The sequence below is a fragment of the Neolamprologus brichardi genome, chromosome 2 (assembly GCF_056152115.1).
Source record: "Neolamprologus brichardi isolate AB-2024 chromosome 2, ASM5615211v1, whole genome shotgun sequence".
Taxonomy (NCBI): Eukaryota; Metazoa; Chordata; class Actinopteri; order Cichliformes; family Cichlidae; genus Neolamprologus; species Neolamprologus brichardi.
The window spans coordinates 8,226,585-8,236,853 of NC_142105.1; the positions used below are offsets into that span (position 1 = coordinate 8,226,585).

The 10,269-nt window shown below is 39.4% G+C and overlaps 1 protein-coding gene across 1 annotated transcript; it reads left to right on the forward strand.

The window, feature by feature from the left end:
- The first annotated feature begins 1,658 nt into the window (after positions 1-1,658).
- smu1a (SMU1 DNA replication regulator and spliceosomal factor a) lies at positions 1,659-10,046 on the forward strand. Its single transcript, XM_087846923.1, has 12 exons — positions 1,659-1,780; positions 3,887-4,097; positions 4,503-4,655; positions 4,882-4,992; positions 5,263-5,391; positions 5,522-5,641; positions 5,742-5,858; positions 6,113-6,240; positions 7,492-7,618; positions 7,712-7,879; positions 7,971-8,123; positions 8,476-10,046. Exons 1-12 carry the CDS (start codon positions 1,755-1,757, stop codon positions 8,572-8,574), a joined length of 1,542 nt encoding a protein of 513 aa, XP_087703049.1. The 5' UTR covers positions 1,659-1,754; the 3' UTR covers positions 8,575-10,046.
- The last annotated feature ends 223 nt before the right edge of the window (positions 10,047-10,269 follow it).

The following is a 10,269-nucleotide window of genomic DNA, read 5'->3' on the forward strand; positions in this document are numbered from 1 at the left end:
TCTCATCGGCAAGCAGTCTCCAAACAGCAGCCTGTGCTTTGTCCTGCCAGAAGATGGCAAAATTGAATTGACATCTTTCTTGTGCTTTTATGGTAATATATTCGGGATGACTGAGGTCTTATGGTATTGTGTGGAAACACCACTCCTCCCCTCCCCATCACGTCTGCTTCCCCTCATCGTTTCCCAATATATTTCTCCATCTGCAAAGGCAAATGAAACCGACCAGGATCTGCCGTGTTCTCAATGCCAATTTCATTTGCCATGTGGATGGGGCTCACAGTGGGATTATGTCATGATTGGCCAAAACAATCAAACCCAGGCCTGCAGTCTGAAGTGCTGCTGCACTGTGCACTATTATCATCATAACCTTGAAAGACCTTCATGGGCAGAAAGAGGGAAGTCAAGAGGGCCTCGATGCCATTACTGTGCAAATAGCACCCCCTGTTGATCAGCAAAAAAGGGGAATTGGCTGTGCACACGCTACACGCTTATGAGGAAAAGATCCCTTAATGCTGGGAATGGTGCTTTGATGCCATGTAAGGACGCAAGAGGAAATCCACACTCAAACAACCTTAATTAATTAAATAGGCATCTTAATTTATTTGATCTTTTCTAGCAGAAAAATAATTGTGCTGTCCTTTGGGGCTACCCCAGGGATTTATGATACTGATCTCAGAATTAGAACATCTACAACAAGTGTGAATATTGCAGCGGAATCATGAATCAGTGGGTGAATTTGAATTACGTTCTACTCAACCAAAGTAACATGGATATTTGGAGGGAACATTGAAAAAAAATTACAGGTGCCTTAAATGAGACGAAATAAAAGACTAATTTAATAACTTTATCAGTTTTAAAGAAAAATAATTGTGAAAATTTCAAACTAAGGAAGTTTTAAGTGCACTGAACAACACTGGATTAGATACCTGTTTTTATTTTATCTGGGTCATTCTATATCATATCAGTTGACCAAATTCCCAGCCTGACCATATGTGATTTCCCTGAATAAAAAAATCCTGGCAGATGGAAAAGTTCTTAAAACTTTCCAATTTTAGTTTTGTAATGTTATTAATGAAATAAATAAAACACTCTAAAGTTTTGTGATGAGGTTAGGGGCATTTTAAGCTTGAGCAGTATTTTTTATACTTCATCTGTGTTACAAATTTCAACCCCCATCTTTGAAATTATTATTTCAATAAACCTTCAAATATGGTAGTTCAGGCCTTGCTGTCAAATTTTTAACCAAACTCAAGCTCTCAGAAATGTATGTTGAACTTCAGCTTCATCACAAAAATACTTCTTACCTTTTTCTGACGAAACTAATAACAGTGGAGAGCTAAAAATTAAGCATTTTTGTTTGTTTGTTTGTTTGTTTGTTTGTTTGTTTGTTTGTATATGATATAATATGGGGTGGCCTGCCAGGAAACAGGTGGTCAGTTGACATAGAAAAGGGTTTTTTTTTTTAATACAGTAATGTGAACTAGTGCAGTTATTTGGTGTCTTTATTTGTTTTTATTTTAAGAGTTTGAATATTATGAAGACGTCGAAACGTGAACATTTTTGTCATCCAAAAACCAAAACTGCAACAAAAAATAACTCCATGTTTTTTGAGCGTCAAATGAATCTTTTATTTTGGAAAAGAAAACCCGCCTCCTGATACTGTTTCTTCCGGTGCCGTAACCGTGTGTTCCTGGCGTCTGTTTCTGCTGTGGACTCAGGAGTGCATCTTGGAGGCTGTTTTCACATAAATAATCATGTCTCTGGAGGTGGAATCTGCAGAGTAAGTACTCCGCTTAACTATTGTTATAGGGGGGTTATTATTAAAGTAAACTGGGTTTTAAAAGCTCCATATTTGATCACATTTTTGGGCAGTGAGGCCTCCTTCATCCTGCAGTAAACTGCAGTAGCGGTAGGTAGCGTTTTTGTGCTAAGCTAACGAGCTAACTTCCAGCCATACGCTGTAGTGTATGTAGTGTATGACTGGAAAGTGGAGTTAGGTACTCTTTCAACTGACACTATGTGATATGAAATAATTGTTTATTGATCATTTATATTTTAATCGCTTCTGTGTACTGCACAAAACTGAAAGAGAGGTGAGTAAATTAGCATTAGCTTAAGATGTGCGCTTCCCAGTCGCCGTAGATTCTGACATGAGCTGGAAATGTTACTGATTCAAACAAACCCAACCTGGACAACTCACTAAAGTAGCCAGATTACTTGACATATTAAGTCTGCTTCATTTAGTGTCAGTAACTCCACTTTTTGTCAGTAACTTGCGGTTTATTCAAAACTAGATTCACACTAGATTCAAAACGGTGCTCATAATTTCAAAATCTCGCAGGAATCCATAATTGAATTATGTAAACTGAGGCTTTTTGCAAGAAAAAATACTAGTGAAAACATTGGTAGTAAGCAGGGATAGTGTTTAGAAATAACCACACATCTGTCCGCAGATTCTTACTCCTTAAAATGAAAATTTATGGCAAACACAGTAACAATAAAAAAAAAAAAAATAGGGAAAGTTATTGATCACGACTGAAGGATGTGCTCCAAAGCAAGTTTAACATACAGTGATGCCTCAGGATTTTTTTTTCATAGGGGTGGCCATTTGAGGGCAATAATAATATAGGGGTGGCACACCAAAAACAGAATTTACAGTTTTATTATGTTGTTGTCAAATATATCATATAAATATATTTATATACTTGAAAAATATGGTGAGAAATAAAAGAATTACATGACTTTGAAAGCCATAATAATCTGTTTTAATTGATTGATTGACTAACTGGAACGTCCCAACTCTTTAATGTTTCTGAGCAGGAGCAGTTTAAGATTCCTCTCCCAGAAAGGAGTTCACTTTAAGAGAAAACTTGTTGAGGAAAGACAAATGAGTATTAGATCATGTATGAGTGTGAACTGTTTGCCTGTCTCTATGTTGGCCCTGAGATGCACTAACTTTTCTGCAACCTGATATGGATCAAATACCTATAAATAAATAAGACTTTTGACATTTTAAACACCACACAGATATTTCCATGTGTTTCACAATCAACTATTTACTGCTGCAAAACAAAATAATCTCTTGGCAACACATTTATTCAAAACAGTTTTATCCAGCCATCAAAGTTTATTAAAATGTATTACCAACACAGGACAGTCTTGCTAAAGGGGCCTCTGGGGAGGACAGCAAATTTTGCCCCCCTGGTACCCCCTTGGTGGTGCTGATGGTGATGATGATCTAGAACATAGTTTGAGTTTAGAAGTTATTAGTTCACTCAATTCTAAAATGTGTGCTGGACTTTCAGTGCATGCAGTACTGGCATTTTCCTACACTAATGAAAGAGAAATCACTTTAGTTTGTTCCCAGATTAAAGTGAATTATTTCAACAGATTTAGTCTTCTCCATGATGAATAGCCAATAAATAGCCTACTCATGTTTTTCTTATCTATCTTCTTAGACTGGCTGCATTTGTGTCAGTATAATCAGACATTGCAGCAGATAAGAGTCAAGCATAAAAGCATTTATTTTCTGCATCAAAGTCTAAATGTATTTCAGTCCCAGTGATTATGTGCCACATTAATGCACCGTGCTGTTAGTAAGGCACAAACACTTATTCCCACACCAGAGAATCTATTTTACTCTTAGAGTGTACTGAAGACTTAGTGAATATAAAATGCAGATAATGGTATATGTTTGGTATAAGTTACTATGAGAACCTAACCAGGTAAAAAGAGCGCCACCTTGTGACATGAAAATTCTGAATTTGAACTCACTATACCTCAAAGTGTAGGGCATCATCAGGAACGTTTCTGACCACCAAATCCTGAGCTGGTTTTACCTGAGCTGAGCCGTCTTCTGTCTTACGTTGTTTGTCTATTTTCACAGCGTGGTCCGTCTGATTATGCAGTACTTAAAAGAGAACAATCTGCACCGGACACTAGCCACTCTGCAGGAGGAGACGACAGTGTCTCTGAACACAGTGGACAGCATAGAGAGCTTCGTGGCAGACATCAACAGCGGCCACTGGGATACTGTTCTACAAGCCATCCAGTCCCTCAAGCTGCCAGACAAGACCTTGATAGACCTTTACGAACAGGTATGGTCTGGATAAAGTTTTGATTGACAGGTCCAGAAGACGCTGGCATCTTATCATCATCTGGGATTATACGGGGGGATGAGGGTTTGTTTGTATACAAGTGTTGACAGTAAAGTGTGAATATTAGATTTAGGGTTAGGGATGATGATGATAGTACATTGAACTGGGCTTTCACACCATTTTCAATGGTGTCCAAAGCTTGGCTAAGTCCTCCAGCTTTATTTCTAATGGTTTCTGGTCAGAAAGGCTTTTTTTCAGGTGTTTCTTGTAATACTATCTTTATCCAGATGTTTTCTTGTCATTCTTGGCTAAGCATTTGTATCATAGCAAATCTTCCAGTGTAAGCATTGTAGATCTTTTTGTTTGTTTGTTTAAGTTGGGCCTCTGTGTTGATTCCCTCACCAGGTCGTGTTAGAGCTGATTGAACTAAGAGAGCTGGGTGCAGCTCGTTCACTGCTCAGACAGACCGACCCCATGATCATGCTGAAACAGACCCAGCCAGAGAGATACATCCACTTGGAGAACCTGCTGGCTCGCTCCTACTTTGATCCCAGAGAGGTGAGATAAATTGCTTAAAGTGACTCTTATTTATTTTTTCCACTTTTTCCTGATTTTTTTTTTTTTTTTTTTTCCTCCTCGGTAGAATGTAGGCTTTGATAAATTCTCTTTTTTAAATCTGGAAAAATAAGGTTTTAAATCAGAAAGAACATCAGATTAAAGTGTGCTGTACATTTTTAATAGATGTGCATGTTTCTTTCTTACGCATTGTTGAAATTCTATCCAGGCGTACCCAGATGGCAGCAGTAAGGAGAAGCGTCGGGCGGCCATCGCTCAGGCACTGGCAGGAGAGGTCAGCGTGGTGCCTCCCTCTCGTCTCATGGCTCTGCTGGGACAGGTATGTGACCTGGAAATTTGCAGGTGTTGTACTAGTTTGTGAAACTCATTTGCCTCTTAATTTTACAAAACAAAATAGGAATGTGCAAGCAGAGTTGTCCTTGATTATGATTCTGCATGCATAATATCGACGATTTGTTATTGTAGGGTCTTAACTACACACTATAAAGCACCTTGTTGTGATGTGGTGCTATATAAATAAAATTTGTTCCTCTGTTCAGATAAAATGCAAATGCTTATGTCATCCCCCGTCATCTTTTTCCTTCTGTAGGCTCTGAAGTGGCAGCAGCATCAGGGTCTCCTGCCTCCTGGTATGACCATTGACTTGTTCAGAGGTAAAGCTGCCGTTAAAGATGTAGAAGAGGAACGCTTTCCCACGCAGCTCAGCAGACACATCAAGGTACCCACACTATCCCAAAATGGCAATTTGTATTAGTCAGCTTCTTCACTGTGACCAGGCCTTACTGCCATTTCTTCAAGTTCATGACTTAAACTTGTTCTGACGTGACTTGTTTTTCCTCACTGTGCAGTTTGGACAGAAATCTCACGTGGAGTGTTCCCGATTCTCCCCTGATGGTCAGTATCTGGTCACTGGCTCTGTGGACGGTTTCATCGAAGTCTGGAACTTCACAACTGGCAAAATCAGGAAGGTGGGTTGAAAGGAAAAGAAAGGCAGATTTAGTTTCTGCTTAAATATCACTCTGTTTATGCCAGTGATTTTTAATTATTATATATCTTTTGTGTTTGCAGGATCTGAAATACCAGGCTCAGGATAACTTCATGATGATGGATGACGCTGTGTTGTGTATGGGCTTCAGTCGGGACACAGAGATGTTGGCCACTGGAGCCCAGGATGGAAAGGTTAAGGTATAGAGGACCAGCTGTACTTCAGTTTCTGTCATTGTCCTTCTGTGTTTCATTCACCAATTCTGTACTTGCAGCCCATTTCTAGGCTATATAACCACATCTATTGGTATAAAATTATAAAAACCTATCAAGAAGACATTTTAATTATTACACATGAAAGCTCTCAGAAAACTGAAAACCTCAGTTTCTTTCACTCATGTGTTTTCTGTTTTACTAAAACACGAGTTTAGAACAAACTGTATGTGTCTGTGTAGGTTTGGAAGATCCAGAGCGGTCAGTGTTTGAGGAGGTTCGAGCGTGCCCACAGCAAAGGAGTAACATGTGTCAGCTTCTGCAAGGACAGCAGCCAGCTCCTCAGTGCCTCCTTTGATCAGACCATCAGGTAAACTAATATCTGACCGTTTATCCTTACCAGCAGCAGAGGAGGCTGTGCAGCCATTAGGGTGGTGTTTTTCTAGTGGTGTTTTCCCCCATATGCACAATGTGTGTACCAAACACAAACTCAGTCATGCACTTACTTCTAGTTTCTCACTGCGACTGTGGTGTGAAATAAAGATAATACAGTGGTTATGGCTGCCACTATTATTTCTCGAAATCTAAAGCTCATACTAAGGACGTGCAAGGTTGCTTAATTGTCACAAAGGGAATGATCTTAGTGCTGATGTCCATGATGACCAAACTTCAAAGCAGGCTATGGGATCATGAGTGTGGTCTGGTTGTGTTCAAGCATGTAGGAGGTGGATGGGAGCAGGTGAAAAGATCACTTTTCCCAAAGTTCAGTTGGCTTTTTATCGTGATGATTTTGGTTGTTTAAGAAGAACCGTAGTTTTTAGCTCCACTCAGGCTCTCTCTTTGCTGTACACTCTGTGCGTGTACAAGTGGCTGCTACAGTTTAAAGTTCTCATATCTAACAACAGCTGGTGCCTAGATGCTAACAATACTGTTACCATTGGCAACAGAAGACCATACTAATTGTGTCTTGAATTATTAAATACACTTACATTAAAAAACAATAACAGCTGCATTTTTGTGTCAGTAAATCAGCAGTGGTGGCTCCTCTGAACATGATTTACTAAAGCCCCTCCCCCCACTAGCAGCTGAACACATGAACAGTAGCAACAAACAACCAACCAGTAATAACAAGGAATTTCAAGAGCTCAATAAAGCTCCAAGTTTAGGTACTAGACAGTTAGAATGTTTACCTGACTGGCACATGTTAACATTAGCCATGTAATTACGTACATTATGATTACGGTAGCACTGCCGGCTATGACTAATAAATGATAACATTAATGTTGGAGCTGGGCAAGAAATAGTTTTGGTCCTCTGTAACATTAATGTAGTGTTGATTTAAAAGAATAGCATAGTTACTTTTGTTTCTATTAGTGTCACTAATCTTAGTGTCCCAGATTAGTGTCCCAGCAACACACAAACAGTGGCATCCAATCTTAGCGTCTGTATTTTATCAGCATCGGAAAATATAGTGCAAAGTCAGCAGAATCACAGGAATTTAACAAGGCTGAATAGACTACTGTTCTTCCAATCTTCATTAAAACTACTGTGCTCTTCAGTAAACCTTCTTAAATTATTATGTCGACGCCATCTCTGTTTGTTTGTTGTTGTTTTTCATAAGAATCCATGGACTTAAGTCGGGTAAAACTCTAAAGGAGTTCCGCGGTCACTCCTCGTTTGTCAACGAGGTCACATTCACTCCGGACGGCCATCACATCATCAGCGCTTCCTCTGACGGTACAGTAAAGGTAAGAGAAGCAGCTGATTTAAAAATAACCTCATTCATCCACTTCTTTCTCATAATGCCTCTTGCTTTCCCACTCATCTTCAACGTGCTTCAGGTCTGGAACGTGAAGACCACTGAGTGCACCAGCACCTTCAAGCCTCTGGGAACGTCAGCCGGCACTGACATCACAGTCAATAACGTCATCCTGCTGCCCAAGAACCCGGAGCACTTTGTCGTGTGCAACCGCTCCAACACAGTGGTCATCATGAACATGCAGGGACAGGTCAGTTAATGTCGCCACATCACTAACAGTTGTTTGGGATTTTCTTCTAAACCCGGAGTTTTAGGTAATAAGCTGTTTTCTTGTTGTGCAGATCGTGAGGAGTTTCAGCTCCGGTAAGAGGGAAGGTGGTGACTTTGTGTGCTGCACTCTGTCGCCCCGCGGCGAGTGGATCTACTGCGTGGGTGAAGACTTTGTGCTCTACTGCTTCAGCACAGTCACCGGCAAGCTGGAGAGAACACTGACGGTACGTTACGGCACTCAGGATCAGAGTTTCCAAAAATACCACACCATATTCTGTCCTCTGTTCCTCCCCCAAGTTCTTATCGCTGAAGTTTTGAAGTCAGTGTTGAAGGGGGGGATGTGTAGCTCCCTTGTCTTCCATATAAGACTATATACATGTAGGTGTCGTACTGGTCACTGCTGATGTGTTTCCATTTTACACACAGTAGCTGAAGTTGGAGGGATTGTTTTAGTTTTGCAAAATGATGGATAATTTTTGTGTGAATCCATCACTTCAGACTGCAAGAAGCTCCACTCTGTTTCACTATTGATGTTTTTGGTGTATCTTGATCACATCTTACATCTCCCATCTCCAGGTCCACGAGAAGGATGTTATCGGCATCGCTCACCACCCCCACCAGAACCTCATCTCCACCTACAGTGAGGATGGCCTGCTGAAGCTCTGGAAACCTTAAAAAAAAAAAAAAAACACCCTCTGGAGAAGAGACTGATGCTCTCCTCAGTCTGGACACGGCTCCGCCCACTTTGATTTATTTAACCTTCTGCAGCCCTAATGAATCCTTCTCAGATTCAGGTGGTTCGGAGGTTTAAATTAATGGGAACACAGTAGTGACTAAAATGCAAAGACTGAGCAGGATTTTAAGAAGTTTTTGTATCATTAAAAAAATATACATGTGAATGTTGACAGCTTACGACAGTTCGGGGTGTTTGCACAGCAGAGTCTTATTTAACTCAGCTTCTTAGGTTTGTTGCATATTTTTTACAAATAAAGTTTTCATTTCATGTGTCTTAGAAAGCAATTTGATGAACAGCGATGGTATTTAATAATTTGTAGGCCACCCGCTGTTGTTGTTTTCATTAACAGTTTTCCACAGAAATTATTACAAATGTGAAGAAAACGTGAATGTCACAAATTCTCGAACTGTACTCAGTGAAATCCTAAAGAAAATAATTCTGCACATTTTCCACTGGCTGTTCAATAAATAAGATTCTGTTGTTCAACATGCAAGCATTTCCAACTTTTATGTAAGAGCGCTTCAGCAGGAGGAGAGAGGTCACCAGTGAGAGTGCAGATACTTGAGCCGACTCATTTTAAAAGTTTGTTTTTGTAAATATATTTTTCTTTGCGTTTTTCCAGTAAGATCTGGTTAAATAGTTCATGGTTGCATGTTGGTTCCTCTCATTAAGCATAGAAAAAGTATAATATGTAGAAAATGTTACCCAGTATTTTTGAATTCCTCAAACATTGCTGATCTTGGACAGAAAACAGTTTTGTTCAGTGATCCATAAAATACCACCTATTTGGTTATCATTTGGAAATGGGATGTAATATGTCAAGTGTTTTTTGTTTTTTCCTTCTGGTTTGTTTTTTGAGTTTTTTTTATACCCATTTATATGAATTTGCTGTCTGGATGCACACGTCCTGTGTAACAGCGTCTGTCTGTGCCATTAAAGCTGTTTAACCAGAGCAGTGAAATGTGACGTCTGTGCAAAAGAAATAATCCCTTTCAGTGTTTTTGAATCATTGCGACATACCAGTAATTCAAGAAATCTTCCACATTTTAAAGGTGAGAAAAAGAAAAGAAGCCTCACAAAACATCTGAAGTTTTTAAAGGCATTTCGGTCTACATTTCATTTCCTGCCTCCCCGAGTGCTGGAAGATGTTTTGGTAATTCTCTGCCTCTGCGTTTAATCCCTGAATAAACTGGTGCATGGCTGTCGGTACAGCAGCTCTGCAGAGGAGAGGCGCATCCAGTCAGTCAGTGAGGTAAGGAAGGTTTGTAAATCCTTCAAAATAAAAGCGCAAATGTGAAAAGTATAACGTACCTCTACTCTGATTGTTGTCACCAGAATTGTTTTGATTATTTTACCAAGTCAAGAACATTTCAGAGAATTATTAAAAGATCATTTATTCTAAAGATTCTGGAGCCTTTTATTGTTTCCTGTAGTGGCAGCATGTAAGAAGGATGTGGTGGTTTCTTACACCAATGAACATTTCCTATGTTTAAAACTGTAAAAGCCTTTAAATTGCTTATTTGTCTTCCTGTGTCTTCATTAATTTGTATCCTACTTTTTTCAACAAAAAAGAATTCCACACAGACTAAGGCTTGATTTTTTTTCAGCTTTTTGAAGTTTTATTTAATTTAGCC